The 25,666-nt window shown below is 36.4% G+C and overlaps 3 protein-coding genes and 2 long non-coding RNA genes across 5 annotated transcripts; 3 read left to right on the forward strand and 2 right to left on the reverse strand.

The window, feature by feature from the left end:
* LOC109326124 lies at window positions 643-1,688 on the forward strand. The gene has a single exon (XM_019558792.1). The coding sequence runs from the start codon at window positions 660-662 to the stop codon at window positions 1,686-1,688; it is 1,029 nt and encodes a 342-aa protein (XP_019414337.1). The 5' UTR covers window positions 643-659.
* LOC109326125 lies at window positions 6,402-9,992 on the reverse strand. The gene is made up of 3 exons (XM_019558793.1): window positions 9,695-9,992; window positions 9,384-9,473; window positions 6,402-6,682 (listed from the first exon to the last, which is right to left on the reverse strand). Exons 1-3 carry the CDS (start codon window positions 9,908-9,910, stop codon window positions 6,596-6,598), a joined length of 393 nt encoding a protein of 130 aa, XP_019414338.1. The 5' UTR covers window positions 9,911-9,992; the 3' UTR covers window positions 6,402-6,595.
* On the forward strand, window positions 6,689-7,260 carry LOC109326126. The gene is made up of 2 exons (XR_002105215.1): window positions 6,689-7,037; window positions 7,094-7,260. It is a non-coding gene; the product is annotated as an uncharacterized LOC109326126 (long non-coding RNA).
* Window positions 10,396-10,815, forward strand: LOC109327214. Its single transcript, XR_002105326.1, has 2 exons — window positions 10,396-10,585; window positions 10,647-10,815. It is a non-coding gene; the product is annotated as an uncharacterized LOC109327214 (long non-coding RNA).
* LOC109327213 (transmembrane emp24 domain-containing protein p24delta3-like) lies at window positions 10,701-13,642 on the reverse strand. Its single transcript, XM_019560286.1, has 4 exons — window positions 13,320-13,642; window positions 11,848-12,054; window positions 11,226-11,302; window positions 10,701-11,028 (listed from the first exon to the last, which is right to left on the reverse strand). The coding sequence occupies exons 1-4, from the start codon at window positions 13,548-13,550 to the stop codon at window positions 10,884-10,886; spliced, it is 660 nt and encodes a 219-aa protein (XP_019415831.1). The 5' UTR covers window positions 13,551-13,642; the 3' UTR covers window positions 10,701-10,883.

The following is a 25,666-nucleotide window of genomic DNA, read 5'->3' on the forward strand; positions in this document are numbered from 1 at the left end:
ATATTATGGAATAAGGTTGAGAGAGTTATGATAAAAGATGAGAGTTTGTGATATTGTTCAAGAGTTAGAGATAAAGATAAGACCTAGTCTCTAGAAAGAAAAAACCCAAATAAAAGTATAGGTTTACCGAAAATTTATACCCTATGAAAACTAACTCCAATCTGTATATTATAAATAGATAGATATGGAAATATTTTTTCACAATCTCACTAACTGATTAATAAAAATGAAAAAGAAAGAGATAAAGTCTTATAAAATATGAGATATATTATGGGATAAAGTTTAAATAGTTATGATAAAGGTGAGAAAGTTTGGGGATACAGTTTAAGTAGGGATAAGGAATGAGACTCAGTCTCCAAGAAAGAAAAAACACAATAAAACAATATATTAGATTTACTAAAAAGTTAAACGTGAGAAATCTTTTCATAGAACAGATAACGATATATATATGAAAATATTTTATGAGAGAGAGGGCCAGCATTCTCTCAAGGCTATAAATGGTGCAGGTGTATCAATTAGAAATAACAAAAAGATCAACTTTTGATCTTTACTTTGTATTGGGTTAGTACCTCTTCTGCTGATTTTAATACATTTTCCTTAGCAAAAAAAAAATGCTTCCCGAAGATATTATCATTGAAATCCTGAGTTGGGCTCCTACTATGTGGTTGCATCACCATGCAAGGTATGTTTGCAAAACTTGGGCAGCTATTATCGACACCTTCCATTTTGCTCAACTGCAACATGACCGTGCATGTTATTCTAAACCTCCTGGTCTTTACTTGTCAAATTCCATGTTACCAAACACTTCTTATTTCATGGATAGTGTGAATGGCCAATTTGTAAGGAATGATTTGGTAACACCTCTAACAAAAGGGACTTACCTCATTAGTACCTGTGATGGCATAATGTTCTGTAATTGTAATTATCTAAGAGAATATTTTGTAGTCAACCCTATTCTCAATTGCTCCTTTACAATTCCTCCATTACCCAGTCTAAATGGAATTTCTGGCTTTCTTGAGTTTACTTTAATACGTGTTCCTCACACTGCCAAATTCAAGATTTTCTTTGCACATTCCAATTTTTTGTATGGATTAACAATTGGAATAGGTAACTCATGGAAAGAGATAGTTGGAGGGAAAATAGAGCCCAGAATGAGAATGTGGAAACCAGTCTATAGTGGAAGCAATAATCTTTATTGGCCAACAATGGAAGCAGTGATTGTGATAGATATTTACAAGGAAATCATTGTAGGAGAATACCCACTTCCTTATAACTATGCGCTTAATTATCCTTCACCTAAATACCTATGGATGGGGAATTGTCTTTCTTCCATCGTGGGTACTAATCATGATACAAGTTTTAAAATCTATGTTCTTGATATTGATTCAAGAAGATGGAGTCTTCATAGAGAGATTGGAACTTTTGATTATGTTGCAGCTTATGGCCATGAGCTTACGATTACAACCATGTCATTCTGTTTCTGGATGGAGGACCAAATTGTATTCAAAATAGATGTTGATGAAGCAAGAACAACTCCAATAGACCCAAGTACAACAATATTTTTTGGTTACAACATTAACACGAGACAACTAACAAAGATTGAAGCCATTGCTGATGCAGGTGAAGGTTTTTGGATAGCATGGCGTCACACCAATAGTCTAATTTCATTGCCTAGTAATCATGCATAGCTAGCCAGGAGCTGTTGTTATTTTCCTTAGTCAATGGAAACAACTAATTCAATTTTTTTTTATGTTTTATTCAATAATATAACAATTAATTCAATTTTTTTATTTTATGTTTTCTTCATTGAAAGTAATTCTGTGGAGGACTAAGTTGATGAATATAGTTTTTCCATGGCTTTTTCTACCACTCAAGTTCACTGGAAAATGAGGTCTAATCTCCAACAGAGAAAATCCAATAAATAAAGTATTACATTCACTGAAAAGTTAATGTGCAAAAACTTTTCATAAAACTGATTGTCAATCTCTATATCATAAATAGATAGATAACGATAGATAACTAAATTAACTAAATAAATGCCTACTGTTTTGCCAATTTGTATACTTATGTTTAAGAATATGATCTATTTATTCCTTTATTATTTTAGGTATTGTGTACAAATTAAAAAAAAATCATTAATTTGATTTATATTTATAATATTTTGATAAAAAATACTCTTATTTATTTTTTATGATAGTAACTTGAATTTTAAAAAAAATTAAGTAGGTAATTCAGATATAATATTGTATTGTGTGGAATGAATAATTTTAGACACATTCAAGCCTATTAAATAAACTTATAAAACATCAACTCATAATTGCATCATCAATGCTTAAATGTTTGGTCTGGATTACATAATATTTTCTTAAACTCAAACTCCTTGACTAGTTTACCATTTAGCTTCATTCTTTTAAAAACTTTATTTATTTGAATCTTCATATGCACCACAAATTTCCAAATTATGTTATCGAATATCATGATTGATTGATACTGATATAATAATTAAATATTAAAATTTGATGCAGATTCATGTACATTTAATTAAATTATAAAGTGTTCACTGCATATAATTTCATATATCAATTATTTATTATTATCTATGTTCAAATATAGATATCAATATTGGATAGATTTTTGATTTGTTTATTAATAATTATCTAAACAATTAGTAATAGCAACATTCCATCGCCTATTTTTCTCTCTCTCATGGTAATCCTATAAATTGAAAATATTACATAAATATTAAGTCAATATTTCATGGTTAAAAATTATTACCATATTTTTAGGACTAAATTCAATACTTTATATTCTCCATAACAATGTTAGATGTACCAAAATTTTATTGATTTTTTTAATGGTTTATCTTTTAATAATATCATTCTTACTACTGCCTAAATCACACAAAGCTCCACTTGTTTCCACAAAAGTTACTACAATTTTCAGCAGATTGTGCATGCTTGCATAACTCGTGACTGCATCATCAATGCTTTTTTTTTGGTTTCCCACATGTATTCGCACTGGAGGCAATCCTGTCCGAGTCGGGAACATCCACGGGTAAGTGGAGCTAACTCTCCCAACGAGCATTTTTTCCATCCACAAGACTCGAACCCGGGTTATTGCTTAAGGGGAATCAAACATGTACCACTTGAACCAATGGCCGTTGGTATCATCAATGCTTTGAATGTGTTGGTATGTGACCACATAATATTTTTCCTTAATTCAAGATGAGTATATATTTTGGGTGTTCTAAATATCAACCCTAAGACTAGTTTGTCATTTAATTATCTTACTATATTGTGGTTTATGCAACATAGCTTCATTCTTGTAAAGACATTATTTATTTGAATCTCCATGTACACCAATCTATATTATTGAGAATGATATATGGTTGAAATTATTATATTAAATCAATATCAAAACTTGATATAGGTTTATGTATTTTAAATTATATAGTGTAATTAGCATATAAGTTTTGCCTCTAATTTTATATATCAGACAGTTAATCCACTTACGTTTAAAAAAATTATTTCATATCTTAATCAGAAATCTAATATTTTGAATCAGTACTATTAGATTTCCTAAAATTTATGATGTGAAATAAGTTTTACCCTGTGTATCTCATTTCTTCAATTATATATATTCAATCATTCTCACCTTCAATATTTGAGTTAGAATTGTACAAAGTTTTGTAATAAGTAGTAAGTACTACTGTACTAAAATAATGTTGTTCTGGGATTATATCAAATTTATTTAATATGATGTGTCCAAAGTTCAATATCTCCCTGCAAAGAGTATTTGACACTCAAGAGAAAATTTACAACTAAAATAACTTTTACACTTGGGTTAGTATTGCTAGTACTTCAATTCTCCTAAAGGTCTGAGCTCAGAACTTTTTTCTTAGGATAGAATTAAAGTCTATAGTGTGTTACTCAGTGCTTTAATTGATTGGAGTCTAGGTTTATAAAGCTTAAGGGTTAGTTTGGGAGTTGGATTTTGGAGGAGAAGGAAGGAAAAAGAAAGGCTTGAGAGCCATGAAATACACTTGTAAAATGACTCCTAAGCCTTCATTTTTCTTTTCTTCCCCTCCAAAATCCAACTCCCAAACTAACCCTAAAAGAATTTAGTATTTGTTATGCAATGCACGTACTTGATGTTTGATGTCTTAATCTTTCTGTGTCTACATACTATACCTGTATATACTAATATACACATATAAAGTCATGTTTTTAGTTTGCAATCTAATTAGTGTATTGTTTACCATCACTTTTGTCCATGCCACAAATTCAGGATGATTTACTAATATAGATGTGGCATATTTCGGATGTAATCGAGTACTAAATTCAGTACTTTATATTCTCCATAACAATGTCAGATATACCAAATTTTTTTTTGTTTTATTCAAGAATCTAACACTTTTATTTCTACCATTCATGTTCAGGACTCAGGTCCTTGCATGGCTTTCCGTACAGGAGTTTTGCTCCATCTTCCAGTCCCTCCTCCTCAATTCTAATAGAGCCGTCGGAGAGAACCTTCCCCGGGTTTGCAGACAAATTAATCATTTGATACTCAGGGTCTTCACCAAGGTAAGCACGGATGTCATTCACGGTTTGTTGCCTGCTAAAAACACATCGTTTTTCCTCTCCTTTGTGGCAAATCAACAACGATATCACATTAGGTGCTTCATCTGCATTTCTGAACAACAGTGCAATGTGAACAATAGAGATTAGTCACTCAATGAGTGCCATTAGCTTAGTATCTCAATCACAAAAAACGATATCAAAATTAGTCTCTAAACTAGGGCTCATTTACACTCATTTCTTTGAATCCAACAGATAAATCAATTTGACTACCCTTTAAATAATTGGAGGATTGATAGACGTAGTTTTTGCATGAAATATTGTCCCATGATACATTTACACACATCACATTTGAACAGTTCCTACTATAAGTTGGTTCCACCTTTTTTGTTTACACGTGCACTATGATTTTGAAACTTCATGGTAATGTGAGGACTAGGCATGTGCAAGAAACACTATTCAACAAACAAATAGTTAAATTAAATTAATGTAAAGAACAAAGGCGAAAGAAAACAGGTTCAATGCCAATGATTTTCACATAGATGTGCAAGAAACACTATTCCACAAACAAATAGTTAAATTAAATTAATGTAAAGAACAAAGGAGAAAGAAAACATGTTCAATGCCAATGATTTTCGCTTAGATGTGCAAGAAAGACTCTATTCAATAAACAAACAGTTAAATTAAGTTAATGTAAAGAACAAAGAGAAAGAAAACCTGTTCAATGCCATTGATTTTTGCTTCCGTTCTTATTCTGCTCTTACTTGCAGTTGCAAAGAGTTGAATGAGAGTGAAAGGTTCTACTCCTTTTTTATATACTCATTATGAAATAACTGCCATCAGTTAAGTTAGTTACATTGTTATATAAAAGGAAAAAATAAGTTGGAGGCCCAAACCTCCGACCAAAAAAATAAAATAAAAAACCGAGAAAAAATTCCAGAATTTTCAAATTACCATATGTAGACCCCTCCATTAAAGAAAAACAAAAGAAGAAGGACACGTATTGCATGCCATGTCAAACATTCATATGTACGTGTCAATATTATTTTCACAAATTTGCAGTTATGTGCCAACCAAAGTATAATATTACCTTGTGCAAAACCAATTTACTCTCCCTAACTTAAGTATATGTTTTTGAACTAATAACTTATTTTTTTGAACTAATAACTTAAGTCAAACATTCAATTTTTTTATTTTATGTTTTCTTCATTGAAAGTAATTCTGTAGAGGACTAAGTTGATGAATATAGTTTTTCCATGGCTTTTTCTACCACACAAGTTCACTAGAAAATAAGGTCTAATCTCCAACAGAGAGAAAATCCAATAAAATAAAGTATTCAGTTCACTGAAAAGTTAGTGTGCAAAAACTTTTCATAAAACTGATAGTTGGACATCTGCTGTCCTAAAAGTGTACCACTTCATACACCACTACTTGTGATTTATTAAAAAAATAATTAATTATTAAAATTTTAATTTAAATATATTTTTTCAACCAATCACAAACAACACTAACATATGGAGTGACACACCAACAATAGATCGCTCCCAAAACTGATTGTCAATCTGTATATTATAAATAGATAGATAAGGATAGATAACTAAATAAATGCCTACTGTTTTGTATACTTAAATTTAAGAATATGATATATTTATTCCTTTTTTATTTTAGATATTGTGTACAAATTAAAAAAAATCATTAATTTGATTTATATTTATAATATTTTGATAAAAAAATAAGCTACATGCAAATAGAAAAAGAAGCTAAATGCAAATCCCTTGTGCAAGTAAAGAGAGCATTTTTAAATAAAAAGAGAACAAAACAATATAAAAGAAACTAATGGATATGAATTACACCTCAGATAATGACAAATTACATCAAAATTTCTTCTAGGTTTTAAAATTACACTGAACTTCCTTATTTAAAATGAAAATATAAGGTAGAATTCTTGTCAAAAATATTAACTGATGGGTTGTAAACTTAAAACAAACATTTCTTTGTGACCAAGAAATGAAACACCTTCATGAATCTGGTTCTCTCATAGCAGCAGCAATCTTCTTGTGGACCAGCTCCACTCCTAGTCGTGGAGATAAACGCGGTAGAGTTTCCTGGAAAAGAAGACAATGTTCACATACGATACAGATTTTTCTTTGTTCAAGTTTGAGTTTTAGCTTTACTTTCTCTATTTTTGGTGGTCATGAAAGTTACCAGAGAGAGTAAAGAGATCCTAGAACCAATAATGTCCATAGGGAAAAAGATTATATGGCAAACAAGCAGAAAAATAGAAAAAGGACTGTGACCCCTAAACAAATTAGGAGTAATAAAAACATCAAATAAGGAGCGAGAACCTAAGCCGGGAGCACAAAGCAGAATCAAACAGCTGGATGCTAAAACCAGAAAACTAATAGGACTAGAAATTTTCTCATGAACTAGTTTACTTTCATGTGCTTCACTATGATACAGGTTGCTGAGTAGAATTTGCAAAGCACCATTACAAAGAGAGTGGCGCAAACCTAGAGTGTTTAGTTCCCTTTTCCTTTTCAAGTTTTCATTTAGTTGATATGTTTCACTCTGTAATCATAAAAATACCAAATTATTTTTACTAGCCTTCTATTTTCAAGATTTAGTGAAGAAAATAATGAAAACAAGATTGTTATTTTGACCATTTCCTTCACATAATCTAATGGTATATTTTGTAGTTACAAGTGAAAACATATTTTTAGATGGGGATACTTATTGGCTTGCTGAATGAATGACCAGACAGGCCACCCTTTGACAAGACATGGCACAAGTGAATGTGTCTGATGGATCTTTAGAAAAAGGGAATATTTGGTTGGGTTGGCATATTGCAGAGATATCTTCATTCACAATGGCCCATCTAACTGAATGCATCTACCCTCTCGAGACCCCCCACTAGGTGGGAGCCTCATGCATTGAGCCGCCCTTTATATATGTAATATTTGTGACATACTAATTTCAGAATTTGGTCTGTCCATGTGTATGTCGTGTTGTGTGTCTGTGCTTCGGAGGTCTTTCTCAACGTCTAGTTTTGAAATCATGTCTCAGGCTGAGTTATGAGAAACTTAAGTATGCGTAACTGACATATCCTATCATTGGCAATTTATTGAAGATTTAAGTCTTTTAAACTTTATGTTTTATAATTGATATATTTGAATTAGATTTGTATAAGTTTTGTACTTAGTAAGTACTACTGTAATAAAATAATGTTATTCTGGATTATATCAAATTTATTTAATATGATGTGCTCAAAGTTCATTATCTCCCTGCATGACGGACAATTGCACCATGAGTCCTTGGCGCAATAGTACACCATGTGCAAAGAGTATTTGACACTCAGGAGAAAATTTAAAACTAAGAGGACTTTGACACTCGGGTGAGCATTGCTAGTACTTCAATTCCTATTTTAGGAGGAAGGTCTGACCATTCTACAGAGTGTTACTCAGTGTGCTTTAATAGATTGATTGGAGTAAAGACTAAAATAATTTGGTGTTTGATATGCAATGCACCCACTAAATATGCTAGTTGTACTTGATGTTTGATGTCTTAATTTTTTTGTCTCTACATACTATACCTGTAGATACACATAATAAAAGTCATGTTTTTATTTTGCTATCTAATTTCTGTCTTGTTTACCATCACCTTTGTCCATGGCACAAATTCAGGAAGATTTACTAATATAGATGTGGCATATTTCGAATGTAATTGAGTACGAAGCACAGCTAACTTTACAAAATCCAGTTTTTGTGGCAATCACATGAGTACTAATGGGCAGACATAAGACATGTGTGCTAAGTGCTGACCCAACTACCTTATCTACATCTGCTATGAACCAAAACCAACGTGAAATTAAAGTCCATCACAGATGAAAAAACTGCAGCCAACAGAAACACTATCTGCCATTAAAAACATAACAAGCCTACTTGTTTATTCAGCACTAATCACAATATAATTTTCTTGCTTAGGCTTAGACTAACTCTAGACATTGAGATTTGACAAGAGCATTGCATGCCTGGTAGTTCCCACATAAATGGAAGTTATGCCTGTCATTTTCCCGAACATTGTGGATGAACAAAGGGGTCACTCAACAGTTAAAGCATCATGATATAAAACAATGTTTTCTTTCCCCACTTTGTTGGGCTCCCCAATTTCAGCATGGCTGATGGGTTGTTTTCCAAATTCCAAAGAATACCAGTTTTAGAATCACCGGTAGCAGTAATCGGCAGTGACTTTATATCCCCAACAGCTGCTGATTATAATTTGGGGTCTGGATAGTCCTCGGTTTAGCATCACACAAATGAGTATAGCTCTATAATTAAAATAATTTATTACCTTAATTATATTATGCATAGTTTTTTAAGCAATCCCCCCTCCTCATTCCCAAATTAAATGAAATATGCCGCTTCTTAAAGAATTTACAGTGTATATGTAAGCGTCCATTTATCATTCCCACCTAAAAGTTTCTAGTTCCACACATGTTATCAATCTTAATGCCACTACCCCCACTACCGAATCTCATATTTCATAACTATGAGGTTCTCTCATTAACCCTGTGTACCTCAGACCTACTCAAATACCAGGGCCACCTTCAACAAATTCTAGACTTTGAGTAGTAATAATAATATAAAATGTGACAAAATGTATACCCAAATGAACTATCTACTCATACCATTACAAGTTACAGCATTTCTGATAACTGGGTCTCATTTCCCCATTCAAGAATGTATGTAACTATAGAGTACCAAATGTGCTGAAAAATGAAAATAGTGAGTGGGTCAGGAACGAACAAACCTCAGTGCCATCAGAAAGTACTTTAGCAAGCACAGGTATCTCATACTGGTAAGCTTTTTCCCACTCAGGATTGGTAGTTATATCTCTTATCTGACAAAACAAAAAACCAACAATAAAAAACTCGGCTTTCATAGTCACATCGCAACTGTAAGGTCGTTTGCCCTATAACCCAAAATTAATGAATTCAAATCCCGTAAACAGTCTCCTCGCTTGCGAGAATAAGACTGATTAAATCTAACCTTCGTAGACCGAGTCTCGTGCACTAGGCCACCATTTTTATTCGTAGTAATAAAAAGAGAGAAAATGGGTACCTGGAGATCAACGTCGTGAAGGGAATCGGGACCGGAGATTAAGAATGCAGATTGAAGCTTCTCTTTAAGGCCATCGCACAAACAACAACCGGGTTTGGAGTAAAGGATGAGTTTTCTAGAAGGTACCGAAGAAAAAGAAGAAAAACAGAGAGGTTTGAATAAATGTGGGGAGGACCTTGCAGCTGTTAATGCTGCCACTGCAGTTGAAAGCACCATTGGAACCGCGCTTAGGGTAAGTTGCTGCTAAATCTTCAATTCCTAACAACTACGTTGCATTTCGTCCTTTTAAACACCACTCATTATAAAACCCTTTTTTTCACTTCTGGAAATATCTTTTGTAGTGCACTTTTGTTCTTGACCAAGTGTATTTTACTAATCTGATTTATTAAACCTTATGTCACTTGATAAACATTTTGTTGTTTTTTATTCCACGTTTATTCCCATAAACAATAAAATCTTGTTTTTGTCATTTAAATTTTCAATCTTTGAAAAGTTATTCCTTCCATCTCTCTCTATTGATTTTTGAATATTAGGTAGCATTGCCTAATTTTTTCATATGAAATTTAAAATAAAAATATACTTTATGATCTTTGAAAAAACTCACTTGTTTGCAAACTTTAGTTTATGGTTGGGTGGTGTTAGTGAAGGGAATAAAGGGAGAAGTTGAAATATTTCTCAAATATTAGTTGTTTTATTTCAAATCAGTTTTTGGTGAAATTGAGTTGTATGTTAGAATTATTATTTATTATTTCTTGTTGTAAATACCTTAAATGTTGCTCATACAACATTGTCTTCCACTTCAGTGTATCCCTTGTATGAAACAGGGCAAATCAGTTTCTGGACATTACAAGATATTTTTGCAACAAACATGTTTACTGTTTAAAACTATGGGTCAGTCAGGCACCTCAAAAGAGGTTAGTTCCTCATGGTAAGGTAGGGATACCCTTGGTAGTACCAATATTTTTTTCAAAACTAATCCTCATCATTCGTTTTAGCTTCAAGAAAGTAACAAAGAGGGCCATAGAACTTCTTCAAATTGTAACCCATTAACCTTCAACCATACATGAAAATGGTCCACAAGAAGAAAAACTATACAATATCAGTATTGAACTCATCCTAGATTCTCCAAATCATGACAAAACCAGTTGGTGTGTTAGAAATTGTTGTGGATAGGAAAAGAAAGCAATATCTATATGAGCTTCTTCTTCCTAAAGAAGTGCTTCAAATACCACAGCTGCAACCCCGAAACCGAAATGCAGACACCAATAGACATGATACTGAACCAAGCTACTCTACCATTTGTTGCTTCACTAACTTCCCTCATTTCTGCTTCCCTGTAGAAAGCAATGTCCAATAACAGGAAATTATGAAATGTAACAATCAAGCATAATGAATATAAGCCCCCAATCATTACCATTCTACATATTAAAGTGGCTACTTAAAACTTAAAAGAACCGAACTTCATGATAACCGTGTATCGAAAGATTGCAGCAAACTGAAATGAACATAACAATGAATATATGAGATTTACCTGTTCTTCAAATAAAGTAGATTATCATGGATGGCTTCCACAGCTCCTTCAAGTTTCCTTAGCTCAAGTTCAACACCCTTTAACCAATGTCAAAAAGGAATATATATGACATCAACCAGTTTTGTATAACTAAATCACAATTACATACTCATCTTGTTTATAAGGCAATTATGACTAATTCACACATTAAGAAAAGTACTTGAAAAGTAGTTGTTGTAACTCTCAATTTTATCAAAAATTACATTAACATTCCAATATTACTCTTCATTGTCATTATGGGAATTGGGAAGTGAAATATTTATTGGAATATGTAGGGAGTAATAAATATAAAATGTAATTATGAAGTGATATGTTTACTATACATTTTTAATGCTACCTAGACATTATAAAGTGACTTATATTTCGGGAGAAAGATATATATACAGTGAAAGAATGACAGCGTAAGATATTTCTAAACCGTAAGCACATCATCCAGCATTTCATTGACTCTTAAATATAAGTAATACACATGCATAAATGATGATAATGTGCTGACTATGTTTAAACTTTACACTGATATTGTAGAGATATAACACTCAAAATAGTATTACAAAGGCAATGATAGATGAAAACCAGTTATTACCTCAATCTTTTCTCTTTTAGCTACGGTTTCCCAATCTTTCGCAGAAATTCCAGTTTTCCATTCAAGGCTAACTGTTGCACTTTCTTGATGTTTGCTTTCCAACCAAAAGCATGCCACATAGTTCCCACTCTCGGTAGTTGTAAATGCAAACTGGCCGTGGGTAACATTTTCATTGTGGTGAAGATTATTTCCATAAGGAGATGTCACCTGGGATAAAAAGAGTGCATAAATGAAAAATATATATGCCTGGTCATTTGGTCAATTAGTCAATATGAATTCTTAGTACTAGTACTACACATTGAGCTTGTGTGTGTGTTTAACAGGATGAACTTGTAGTTTATATGATAGATTATATAGCTGATTAGGTCAATAAACTCTTAGAGCTATTTGGTTAGCCATAAATGAAAGAAAATGATACCTTTTAAAAGGGATATTGTAACTTTTGAAAGGTTAAGTACTTCTACAAAATTACTTCAAGGAACTTTTCAAATACTATAAATGACATTCTTCCTAAAATTTACTCTCAACCTAACATTTTAGCATCTGCAAATACATTCTTCCTATTATTAAATGAAATTTATTAATCCTGCGATTGGAATCATGTCAACGTACAAGTGACAAAAACGTCAATATACAATTGCACCCATAATAATTCAACAAATTTCACTTAGTTAAGTCAATATTTTGCCAAACAAGTCTAATTACTATACACTTTATACTGCGATCTCACAACTATAACTCTAGAACCTACCATCTCAACATTGTGATATAGATATCTCACTCAACATATATAGATTAAGAACATGGGAGAAATATACTCCTAAATTTGCTTAAGGTATTTTTTTATTCCCCTTCCTCAACAACATGGAAGAAATATAGTCCTAAATTTGTAGAGATAACAGCTACCTGCAATGGTAATTATCATCCCCCGTCAATTTTGACAATTTCTATAATCCTAAATACAATAATCAAGCCTTAATCATCATCCTAAATATAGAAATATAACCCTATATTGCCCCCTAGTTTCACATAATTTGAGTTCAATTTTGTTTTCCCAATTGAGTCCCTGTTTGCCTCATTGTCAACTTCACTAAATTCCACAAAAATCTCAAGTTTGGCTAGTATCCAATCGAGCAACTAAGAGTCTGTTTGCAAGTTATAGTTTTTCTCTTCCCTCCACCCCTCCAATGATCAAATCGCAAATTGACCATAAGGTCTATTTCCGAGTTGGTTTTTGGAGGATAAGATAAAGAAATGAAATATTTATGAGTCATAAAATATACTTTATGAAAACAGCTCTAAAAGTTTCACTTTCCATTCTCTCACCTCCAAAACTCAAATCAGAAACAGACAGTAGAGTGCATAGCTTGCCATAAAACTAATAAAAAAAAGGGAAAATGGCAAGTAATTAAATAATAAAACTAAATCTACAAGCTGAATCTCAAAAAGGAAATGTGGGGAAAGAAACATACCTTAACAGAAATAGTGTGAGGCTGGTGAGCCTCAGCAGCATCATCAGTTATAACATAGTAATCAGCTAAAACGACAACGTGTGTTTGGATTTCCTCAGACAAGCACTTAGTTCCTGAATTGGGAATGGTTAACCATATGGCCTCAGCTTTAGGGAGCAGAAAAGTTGTGAAGGACAACAACATCAACAGAGTTAATGCAGTTCCAGATCTTAGGTTGATGTCTTTGCCCATGACTAAGGTTGACCTTATTTGAATCAGATAGTCTGAAACTTTTTGGGGCTCAGATCTATGTTTCTCAAGGAGGCTGAACAAGAAATGGAGGATAGAGAAGCTATTGCTATTATTATATTATTATAATTACATGATAATATTTAAAAGGAATTAGAGCAAATCTAACATCATTTAACATCTTTTTGTTTTCCACTCATATCTTATTTTATAATTTATTATAATTCATCAATACATATTTTTTTTTACATTAGTAAATATCATTCTTATTTAAATATCACCTTACTATTTTTCTAATAATATATATATATATATATATACCGATAATTATTTTTATTTAAAAACAAAAAATAAAAATGACAATATGAAGAATAAAGTAAAAATATTTTTATTTCAATTAGAACAACCTTAAAAACCAACTTGTGTGTTGCTATTAATTATCTAGAAAAAAATATATATTAAGGAGGTACCATTGGACAAAAAAATTATGATATTTATTAGTCATTGTACATAAATCATGCAACTTGCATATTGATCAAATAATGGAGAGATTATATTTCTCTACTTTCTTTTTCTATTTCGAATATGGTAGAAATTGAAATTGAAGAAGTTGATGTACACTTTGAATTATACCAATATATCATATCTCTAATAATTATGTGATTGTTTGTTTGTGTGGATCCTTAACTAATAGTTGGAGAATAATTATCTTTTAGATATATACATCATTCTAGTGGATTTTATCCCCATTTAACAAAGTTTTTTTATGCATATAACATAAAAGTAAAGCTCTAATAATTAACTTAGTGGTCTGACCATGGTGTTGTGTATTCTTAGTTCCTAATATAGTTGTTCTATTAAAATTTATTTAATCATTTAGTAGATATTAAAGTTAATTATATTTTTATGATACATTTATTTCTATATTGATAAATATATAAAAATGGTGAGTTATGTTGAAGTGATAAATATATCTGTGTTTGAAGTAGAGATGACAATGGGTATAGGCGGACACAGGTAGTAGCTACCTGCTACCCATTTAAAAATAGGAGAGCATTACACATACATGCCTATACCCGTACGGATACCCGTGTGCGAGTATTCGCAAGTATTTCTAGGTACCCTCGGGTACAACGGGTACCTACGAGTTTCCTATATTATAAATGAATTTTTAATTTTTTACTTGTATTATGTTTTAAATGAGATGAAACTTAATTATTTTTGTACCTTTTGATTGAATATTTGGCAAAAATGCTAAATTTATTGGTGTTTTCTATTTGTGTGATTTTTTGTTCTCATTTTCTTAACAAAGAGTATATATTTTCTTTGTAAAACATGTGTGTTTCTACACATGTAATAATATTTGTAGGGTGTTTCACTACCAAACTCAATAAAATATGTAAACAAAGTAAAAGGAAAAAATATACATAGTGTAATGAATGTTAGAATAATATACTTTTTATTTTAATTAAATATAATATATTAATCTGGGTACCATAATACTCGTACTCATCCGTATGTACTACATGTATTCTTAAAAACTCGTTTATAATACCCGCGGGTACCCATTTGTGACTCGTACCCGTGCCCGTACGGGTTTTACTCGCAGGTACCCACGGGTACGGGTTTTTTGTCATCCCTAGTTTCAAGCATTTATACTTATTGTTGAAGTTTCTTTCTTGATCAAGCTAAGTCTATACAGATATTGTGATATGTTTTCTCTCTTGTAAAGGATTGAACTCTACATTACCCTATCTTACATGCAAATGCATGAAGTTTCTCCACTCCACATCTCTACATGAAGTTTCTCTCATCTGACCTCTAGGTATGCACGGTTAGGGGAGATAACATAGCGCAAGAAATTGCTATCAGATGAGCCTTCGACCAAATCAAACTTCAACACGAGCACCATCCCCTAAGAAAAACAGCGGGGCGTGCACTTGGTGGAGTTAGTACTAGGGCAGATACAAAAGACCTGTGACCTCAGCCAGAGGGAGAAAAAACCTCCCTTCAAATCAGTCCATTGAATGAAAATCTGGTGTATATCGGTTGTACTCTCGACGAAGCTCAGAGATCAAAACTGATCAAATGCCTGAAGACCAACAAAGATCTTTTTGACTGGTCCGCTGCGGATATGCCCAGAATAGACCCCTCCGTTGCATGCCACCACCTCACGAAAAATCCAGGAGCATGACCGGTGGCCAAGAAGAAAAGAAAGATGGGTGCCGACAGAGCAACCGAGGTTACTCAAAAGATCTCAGAATTACTAGAGGACGACTTCATCCGAGAAATAGCATATACCACCTGGTTGTCAAACGTCGTGCTGGTAAAAAAATCATCGGGGAAGTGGCGAATGTGTGTGGATTATATAGACTTGAACAAAGTGTGCCCAAAGGATCCATACCCCCTCTCGAACATCGATAATCTCGTTGACAATTCTTCCGGGTATTAGTTTCTATCATTTATGGATGCTTATTCAGGGTATAACCAGATTCCCATGTACCCCCCATATCAAGACAATATCGCCTTCATTACACCCAAGGCGGCTTACTGTTATACTGTTAAACGGTCATGTCGTTCGGTTTGAAAAATGCAGGGGCTACATACCAGAGGATGATGAACATCATTTTCGGAGATCAGATTGGGAAGAACATGGAAATCTACATGGACGATATGATCGCCAAGATTCTGCCAATGGAGGATCATGTGAGTATCCTAAATGTCGTCTTCGACCGACTATGCAAGTTTAATATGCGCCTCAACCCGGAAAAGTGTACATTCATAGTCAAAGCCGGTAAGTTTTTAGTATTTCTATTAACAACCCGGGGTATTGAAGCCAACCCAGCAAAATGTCAAACAGTCATCAACATGCGCAACCCTAGATCAACTAAGGAAGTTCATCAACTTAATGGGCGATTGACGGCCTTGGCCAGATTCCTTCCAGCATCCTCCAAGCATTCCCTCCTACTATTCCAACTCCTCAAAAAGAGCAACACATTTACTTGGTCGGAGGATTGCGAATCAGCTTTCCAAATTTTCAAACAATACTCGGCTACCCCTCCCGTGATTTCAAAGCATGCACCCGCCGAGACACTATACGTCTACTTGGCAGTAATAGACGGGGTCGTAGCCACCGCTCTAATCAGAGAAAGTGAAGATGGTCAGCACCCAATGTACTTCACCAACAAGGCATTACAAGGCCCAGAGCTCATGTATCAGAAGTTAGAAAAGGTCGCCTATGCCCTCTTGGTGGCAACAAGACGGCTGCGACAGTATTTTCAATCTCATATGGTGGTGGTCAGAACCAATCAGCCTATTTGACAGATTTTGCACAAGCCTGAGCTGGCCAGGCGGATGATCTCCTGGTCTATTGAACTATCCCAATTTGATATACGATACGAACCCAGGACGGCTATCAAAAGCCAAGTCATGTTCGATTTTGTTGCCGAATTGACCAGACAACCAAGTAGTTCCGAGCAAATATGGACCATATATGTTAACAATTCATCCAACTCTCAAGGCAGCGAAGCAGGGGTTTTGTTGGATAATGGCCAGGGGATGACCATCGAACACTCGCTGACCTTCACCTTTCCCACATCAAATAACCAAGCAGAATATGAAGCATACATTGTTGTTTTGCAGTTGGCTAGAGAAGTCGGGGTTGAGAAAGTCTCCATCTGTAGTGATTCCCAACTCACAGTCTCTCATATTATAGGTGCCTATCAGACAAAAGACGTGTTACTCGGAAAATACCTAACCTAGGTTAAGGAGTTGATGGGCAAGTTCGAAACGGCCTCCATACAACACATCCCAAAGGAACATAATATATGGGCTGACATTCTGTCCAAACTAGCAAGCACGAAGAGCTCAGGTAACAATAGGTCAATAATTCAAGGGACAATCCTACAGCCCAGTGTCATGGCTATCGAGCAAGCACATATCCCGAACGACTAGACTGGCCTGATCATTAGGTACTTAACCAACAATGACCTACCAGCAGATCAGAAAGACAGACAGAGATTCCTGAGGTATAGTTCAATCTTCACCATGGTACAGGGTTGTTTGTACTGCTGGGGCTTTTCTACTCCTACGCTCAAATGCCTCGGCCCTGATAGGGCATAGTATGTCCTTCAAGAAATCCACGAAGGAAGTTGCAATCACCACCTCGACGCGACATCACTCACCAAAAAGATACTCCGGGCTGGGTATTATTGGCCGACCATGGACAAAGACACATCTGAATTCACTAAGAAGTGCACACCCTGACAATTGTTTACTGACCTCCACAAGCCCCCCCTAAAGAACTGACAGCGACAATGACCCCATGGCCTTTCTGTAGATGGGGTATGGATATTTTGGGACCATTTCCACCAGCAACCGGACAACTTAAATTTCTGATAGTGGCGGTAGACTACTTCACGAAATGGATTGAAGCTGAACCTCTGTCCAACATCACGGTAACCAACATCCGGAAGTTGACTTGGAGAAATATCATTACAAGGTTCGGGATACTTGTCGTAATAGTCATTGACAACATAACTTAGTTTTCTGACCGGAAGTTCAGAGAACTATTGATAGGCCTCCACATTAAACAACACTTCACTTTAGTTAAACATCCTCAGACAAATGGTCAGGCAGAAGCAGCCAACAAAGTCTTACTCCACGGGATAAAAAGAAGATTGCAAGAAGCTAAGGGAGTCTGGTCGGAACATTTGCATCATGTCCTCTAGGCTTACCATAACTTCTCACTCCACCACCGGGGAATCTCCTTTCAACCTTACTTATGGGTCCGAGGCTATGATCCCAATAGAGATCGATGAACCGACCTGGCGAACATCACACTTTGATGAAGCTGCCAATTCGACCATCTTAAGGCACAACTTAGACTGGATGGAAGAGAAGAGAGACCGAGCCAGAATCAGAGAAACCGCCGTCAAATAGAGAGCCACCGAGAAATACAACCGAGCGGTAGTACCGCGAGACTTTGAAACAGACAGTTTAGTACTTAGGAGAGCCAACATTGGGAAAACAAAGGGAAAACTAGCACCTAACTGGAAAAGGAGCCTACAAGCTCAAAGACCTACCAGGGAAGGAAAACCCCCATACTTGGAACGCGACAAATCTTCGGAGGTGTGAGCCAGTCCCCCTCCGACGGCAGTTCAAATTCGCCAACCCAAGCCAGGACCAAGTCCTCTTGGTCGCTAGCAATACATCCCTCGAAGGCGTGGGCCAGTCCCTCTCTGATGGCGGTTCAAATTCGCCAACTCAAGCCTGGAGCAAGTCATCTTGGTCGCCAACAATACACCCCTTGGAGGCATGTGCCAGTCCTCCTCTGATGGTGGTTCAAATTCGCCAAACCAAGTCAGGACCAAGTCTTCTTGGTTGCCAGCAACACACCCCTCAGAGGCGTGGGCCAGTCCCCCTCTGACGGTGGTACAAATTCGCCAACCCATACCAGGACCAAGTCCTCTTAGTCGCCAACAATACACCCCTTGGAGGCGTGGACCAGTCCCCCTCTCATGGCGATTCAAATTCGTCAACCCAAGCCATGACCAAGTTTTCTTGATCGCCAACAATACACCCCTCTGAGGCATGAACCAGTCCCCTCTGATGGCGAACAATTTGTGAGCCCAAAATGGGATCAAGTCCCCTGAATCGTCACCATCCCTCGAAAAGATGGACCAATCCCCCTTTATTAAACAATTTCAAGTTTATTAAATGGATTGCCCAGCCAAACAAGACTTGGAATTATTAAACAATTTCGAGTTTACTAAATGGATAGTCCGGTCAATCAAGTTTATTAAATGTATAGCCCGGTTAATCAAGACTTAATGGTTATTCAAGTTTATTAAATGTATAGCCCGGTTAATCAAGACTTGATGGTTATTCAAGCTTATTATATGGATAGCCCGGTTAATCAAGACGGGGTGGTTATTCAAGTTTATTAAATGAATAGCCTGGTTAATCAAGACTTGAGGGTCATTCAAGTTTACTAAATGGATAGCCCGGCCAATCAAGACTTGGAGTTTATTAAAAAATAACAAGTTTACTAAATGGATAGTCCAATTAATCAAGTTTATTAAATGTATAGACCGATTAATCAAGACTTGATGGTTATTCAAGTTTATTAAATGTACAGCTCAGTTAATCAAGACTTGGTGGTCATTCAAGTTTACTAAATGGATAGCCCGGTTAATCAAGACGGGGTGGTTATTAAAGTTTATTAAAAGGATAGGTTGTCAAACAATCGTTCAAGGTCTATAAAGTTGCTAGTCAAACAATATAAACACCAGAGCGACACACAAAGTAAATAGGTAAGGTAAATCAACATTTCATTCATTTGCAAAATCCATACAAAATACAAAGATTCATCAGCTCCCTCCCCACTAAATCCTACTCGGGACCGGAAGCTTCACTGGACCTTCTCCGTCATCGGTGATCAGCTCCCCTTCAGGAGTAACTGTTGCATCTATCCGGGTCTATGACCAGTCTGCATCCGGTAAAACCAGCCAGACCTGAGCAAAGGCATTATCCCACCCGGCATTCGCCGCAACGACAACATCTTCCTCCAGGTCCTGGTAGGACACCTTCAGTTGGGCCAACTCTTCGGTCAACCGAACAATGTCACCTTTGTTCGTCTCATTCTGTTCATCGGCCATCAGCAACTTCATCTCCAAATGACGCTTCTCCCCGTCAACTCGATCAAGGCGATCGCACAAGGCCCCAACTTCCCGTTCAACAGATCCCATATCGGCTTGGGCCTAAAATGCCGCATCCCGAGTGTCATGAACCAATTTTCGGTTGGAAGACGGGCTCTGCAACTTGGGAGGAGGTGAACTTGATTTATACTTCTCTCATTTGATTTGGAGCCGCCACTACGTTTTTTGCGGTTAAAACGTAGAAAACTCTCGCTTATGCCCAATTTGGATAATATAGTCTTTGAATAAAGATTCTGAACTCGGGAGTCGATTACGGATCGGGGAAGGTATTAGCACCCCGTCCGCCTGTATTAAAACGGTACCCTCGCTAATAACATGGACTTTTATATCTTTAAACAAATTCATTAAAAATCTAATTGTTAAAACAAAATATTTTATTTTTTATATTTGTGTCTGACAAGAGGTTATCTTGCTCCTACGTATCCCTGGGTGCAATAGGGAAATCAAGACTACGTAGTTCTAGTTTGAAAATTGGTTGGTTAGTTTGGTTTGGTTTGATTTAGTTGTTATTGATTTGGAAACGTTGACTTGGTATTGATAGATTTGGTGAATTTGATTTTGTGGATATAAAAATATTTAGTATATGATTGTTTTAATCAAATGGATCCAATAGTTTAGAGGCGGTATTGGTCATAGACCTTCTTCCCATTTTCGAGGATGTTAGAGACAACTCGAACCATAACTTTACTATAAAAATCCCATAAAATTCATTTGGGTAAAAGGGGTTTTGATTATATTTTTATGTGGAATTAATAGCTTAGAGATGGTGTTGGTGGTAGACCTTCTTCCTGTTTTCAGAGAAGTTAGAGACGACTCGAACCATGACCTTAGTGTAAAAATTCTATAATTAATTTGTTTAATAAGATAGTGTTGCATCATTTTTATAATTATAAAGTTAAGTGATAAAATAGTTTTGGAATTATTTATTATATATGAAATTAAATGATAAAATCGTTTTGAATTATTTTTATATATGGAATTAATAGTTTAGAGATGGTGTTGGTCGTAGACCTTCTTCCCATTTTCAGAGAAGTTATAGACGAATCGAACTGTGACCTTACTATAAAAACTCCATAAAATTCTTTTGTAGTTATTGAAATTAAATAATTTTTTAAAAGTGATAGTTAGTATTTTGGAACAAAAATATTATAATCAATAATTGTATTAGTCTACACAATAGCATCATTCATGTAACGTTTCACCTTTACCTTTGTACTTTGCCACATGGATATTAGAGAAAGTATCTCAAGTATGTTCCTTGCACGATCATCTCTATATCCTGCAATATTGCACCTCCCTCCAGCAATGGTTGTCATGCCATCATTTCTAATTTTTCTAACAACCATATTCTGAGTATTACCAACATGAACATTCTCGTTATCATCAATGGTTGAAGGGTTAGAATATTATTTTTCATAGCAATCCTTCTCCAAGCATTTCGTTGGAGGGTTCTTGATTCTCTCTGCACCACACACTACTCTCATGGCAATTGCACCACCAGTGAGGGCCAAACCAATGGTTTCATCTCATCCAACAAGCATAACCCCTAATCTAGGGACATGATGAGAATTGTTTTGAGTTCACAATTGATTTTATTGGGTTCATATAACTTATTGTTCATACTTATGAATAAATTCACAAGTTTGGATGATAAAATAACGATTTAGTGCTTTTTCTCTACACACCTTGAAAGGACTCCAGCCACAACAAGAGGACCGTGTATGACTCTTGGAGATGAAGGAGAAAAGGATGGATGGAGGATATGGATGTTGCCACGAAGCCAATATTCTTAGGTCTCCTTGTCACGTATCCAACAAGTTCAACTCTCTCTGGAGGCTGATATTGAAGTGAGGATATGTTTGTGTGATTGTAATATATGGAGGAACAATGGTAGAGCCACGTTTTTTGTGTCCTCCCTCCTCTTATATATCTTTTCTTCACATGATTTCTATTTTTCTTTTGATCTCAAAGAAAGGGTTGTTGGTAATTTGAGAATATATTTGAAGGAGATCAAGGTTTTTGAGATTGTGTTGTTTGTCTTTATGGTGGCGGTATAGGAGAGAAGTTGAGATGAATGAAGTGTGGAGCATGTTGGATCGTTTGGGGTCAGATTTTTTTGGTCCTCTAGCATGGATCCATACGGCTCATGAATACATAGTTTAGAGCGGTGGGTTGATGTCTTGGTGGTTTCTGTTTTGGTGGTCGCAATATGGGTTGTAGGAGTATTGTTGGGTGAGGAATAAAAGGTGCGGGTTCTTCTCTATTATGTTGTTCATGTTTATGGCTGTCAAGGGAGGGCCACCTTCTCAATCTTGATCTTATTCAAATAACCAACTCCCTTTCATCTTAGACCCCCCAAGCCAAGTAGCAAGTTCTCTCAATATATAACCATTTGAGTGGGTTTGATACTTTAGAATTCCAATCAATCAATTAAATGAGATTTCCGTATATATAATTGCAAGAATGGCTAGAGACATAACATTACATTTTCTTTCATTAGTAACGTGCATTTTACATTAATTCATTTTAAAACAATTTTTTTTATTTAAAGCAAAATTAGTGGTAATCAAAGGTTTTCAAACTGCCAAATGAGATATAGTTGGTATTCATATATATGTAAAAAAAATGCAATTTTCTATTTGTATGTTGTTTTAACTTTTTTATATTTTTATATATATGTCGGACAAAATTGAGTGTTCACACCGAGCTTCTTGAAGTTGGAGTGTTAGAGCCGAAAACTGCTCCCCAACAGTCAAGTTCTGCTCCTCTTGGACTTTAAGCGCCTCGAGGTATTTCTTCTCCAGCTCGTGGAGTTCAGTCGAATGTTGCTCCTGGAGTTTAGCCAAAGCATCCTTCCCGAGTCGGGAAGCCAACACCCCATCACCCTCAAGGTACTTACCCACAGAAGCAGCCAAAACCCCGACCTCCCGAACCCTCCTCAAAAGATCCAACACGGGCAATGAGTCCATCTTTTCCAAAACCCCGAGGTTGAGCAGCCCGGTCTCCACCACCTTGGGAACCCGATACAAGAAGGAGGGCTTGGTAGCCACCTTTCCTTTACTACTGCTAGTGGTTTTCCCCTTAGCAGATTCCTCCGTGCGAGGATCATGGGCCCCCACAAGTACAACTTCTTCCCTAGTTAGGTCAACTGGGTGGGCATCAGTCGGGGTGAGCACAACCACCACTTCATTTTCAAAAGGAGGAGGCACTATTTCTTCCAAAGCTGATGACTCCCCGCGAGAAGATTTTTCACGGGTGGGTGAATCAAACCTCACCTTTTTGGTAAACTCATCACTCTTTCTCTTCAGGGCGGCCCTCCTCAGGAGACCTGATCGATCGAATTGATCATCCATAATAGCTGCTGAAAAAGAGGAAAAGGTATCAGAATCAGATAAATGATACAAAGAGATAAAATAATACACGCATACTATATCTATAAACCCAGATGCTCACCAACTTCAGCCTCAAAAGTATGATCTCCTTGAGCTAGCTTGTAACAAACTACAACCCGATCCTCCTTAACCCAGTTAAGTATCTTATCTGTCACCTCCCTTTCCCGACGATTCAGCTGGTCATACGAGAAACTAAAATACTTTTATGGATTCCCAAGTTCCAGGAAAAGGGAAATCGGGTCTGTCCGTCAGGCACATACGTCCACGAATGCTGCTCACCTACGACCTTCACCCGGAAAAAACCGGTTTTCCACCCCTTGACAGATCCCTCGAAGGGTTGGAAGAGGGCACGTCTGTTTGCATATTGAAGCGAAGTCCATCCACGTCGACCCACATCACTTTCATCTTTATTGGAGTTGTGCCCCACTCGAAACATCCAAAAAAAGAGACGGAGCATGCACGGACGCTCCATCACCTCACAGAAAATTTTGAATGCACGGATAAACCCCCAGGAGTTAGGATGAAGCTGGGAAGGGGCCACCTGAAGATACTGCAACACCTGGGTGGACCAGTCGTCGAATGGAACCTTCACGCCAATCCGGCGGCAGAGGTATTCATACATATAGAAGCTATGACGATCCTTATTTTCCAGTGGGATGTCCTGGCACACACGCTCCTTTTTTGCCAGACTATGCCACGAGATACCCTTGGTCGGATATGCCAAAAGCTCTACTTGAGGTTGTTTATCCACCAAATAGAAAGACGGGATGCCTATAACCTCCCAGTCAACCCACCAGTAAGGAGATTTTGAGCTCATCATCTCTGTCGGGAGCGTATATTGGTTAGCAAGTTCGGCAAAATTCTTCCCCATGGATAACCTGTCATCAGAGGAAGTGTCAGACTCCGAACTGGATATACCATACAAGACCAAACCCCACTTCTTGTAAAAGGCTGCCTGGTCCAAGATGTTAGCCTCGTCCCTGTTATCCCCCACCATCACATCGCGCAAGAGAGAGGATAAGGACAACCGTGGAAGTCTCCCCCAGGTAGACCGCTGCCTTCGATGATAGAGACCAGGGGACGCAAAAATCAGTGGGGGCCCAGACAAGACCTCTAAGTCATCAGAGTTAGATTCCATGCCGGTCATAACTAAAAAAGAAAGAACAAAGAAGGAAGAGGGATTACCGGTTGAAAAAAGCTTGAAAGAAAGAAGACTTTTGGATGAAGAAAATGTGTCCGGATTCAGAGATGGTCAAAAAACTCAGCAAGAAGATAAAATGAAGAATATGGGAAGAAGAATCCCTTATTTATAGGGAAGACCCAAGCCTAGGTCTCCCTAGAGGCCCAACTCGAAACGTAAATCTTCCCGTCCAAAATCACTTGAGAACAATCTAACGACAATATAGAAATCTAGGCGACGAATCTGAAATGAGCAGATGCAATGATTGAGTATCCACTATCGTCAGAAGGAACACCATTAATACTCAACATGTCAACCTAGAAACGGATAACCATCATGACCTACCCCTAGTCCCTAAACCATTCCCGATCATAGCCTATATCTCCTACCCACCCATTTAGTCCACCAGCTCGGCCATCCCTGCCCGACCTCGTCGACTAGGGGAAACTGTTCTATTCCAGTCATAAGATCGTAACCAGCATCTCTCCAACCCATCCTTATAGTCCACCAGCTCGGTCATCCCCGACCATCCTGGTAGACTGTGGGAAACTATTCCATCTCGGTCATAACTAGGTAATTGACCATGGGTCCCGAGCATAACGTCCATTGCCCCGCATAACCTCATTTGCTCGCCTTAAGTAGGTTCCGTTGTGGTAGAAACTATAAGAGCTCCCGACATAGCATTAAATGCTACTGGCATAACATTTAATGCTCATGGCGTAGCATTTAATGTGTCTCTGATCCACCATTTAATACGTCGTTGACCCGCCTTCAATGTCAGATAACAGACCGTGTGTCACGCTGCCTGCACATTCTGCCTGTCCCCCC

Source organism: Lupinus angustifolius, chromosome LG14, assembly GCF_001865875.1.
Source record: "Lupinus angustifolius cultivar Tanjil chromosome LG14, LupAngTanjil_v1.0, whole genome shotgun sequence".
Classification (NCBI taxonomy): domain Eukaryota; kingdom Viridiplantae; phylum Streptophyta; class Magnoliopsida; order Fabales; family Fabaceae; genus Lupinus; species Lupinus angustifolius.

Bases quoted from the DNA above. Each gene is read 5' to 3' on its own strand.
- LOC109326124 (XM_019558792.1), top strand. From the start codon at position 660: ATGTGGTTGCATCACCATGCAAGGTATGTTTGCAAAACTTGGGCAGCT.
- LOC109326125 (XM_019558793.1), bottom strand. From the start codon at position 9,910: ATGGTGCTTTCAACTGCAGTGGCAGCATTAACAGCTGCAAGGTCCTCC. The intron at 9,474-9,694 runs GTACCCATTTTC...TTGTTTTGTCAG, and splicing joins TTCACGACGTTGATCTCCAG to ATAAGAGATATAACTACCAA. The intron at 6,683-9,383 runs GTTTGTTCGTTC...CTTCTTTTCCAG, and splicing joins TACTTTCTGATGGCACTGAG to GAAACTCTACCGCGTTTATC.
- LOC109327213 (XM_019560286.1), bottom strand. From the start codon at position 13,550: ATGGGCAAAGACATCAACCTAAGATCTGGAACTGCATTAACTCTGTTG. The intron at 11,303-11,847 runs GTAATAACTGGT...CATTGGTTAAAG, and splicing joins CTAAAAGAGAAAAGATTGAG to GGTGTTGAACTTGAGCTAAG. The intron at 11,029-11,225 runs GTAAATCTCATA...TGCTTTCTACAG, and splicing joins CTACTTTATTTGAAGAACAG to GGAAGCAGAAATGAGGGAAG.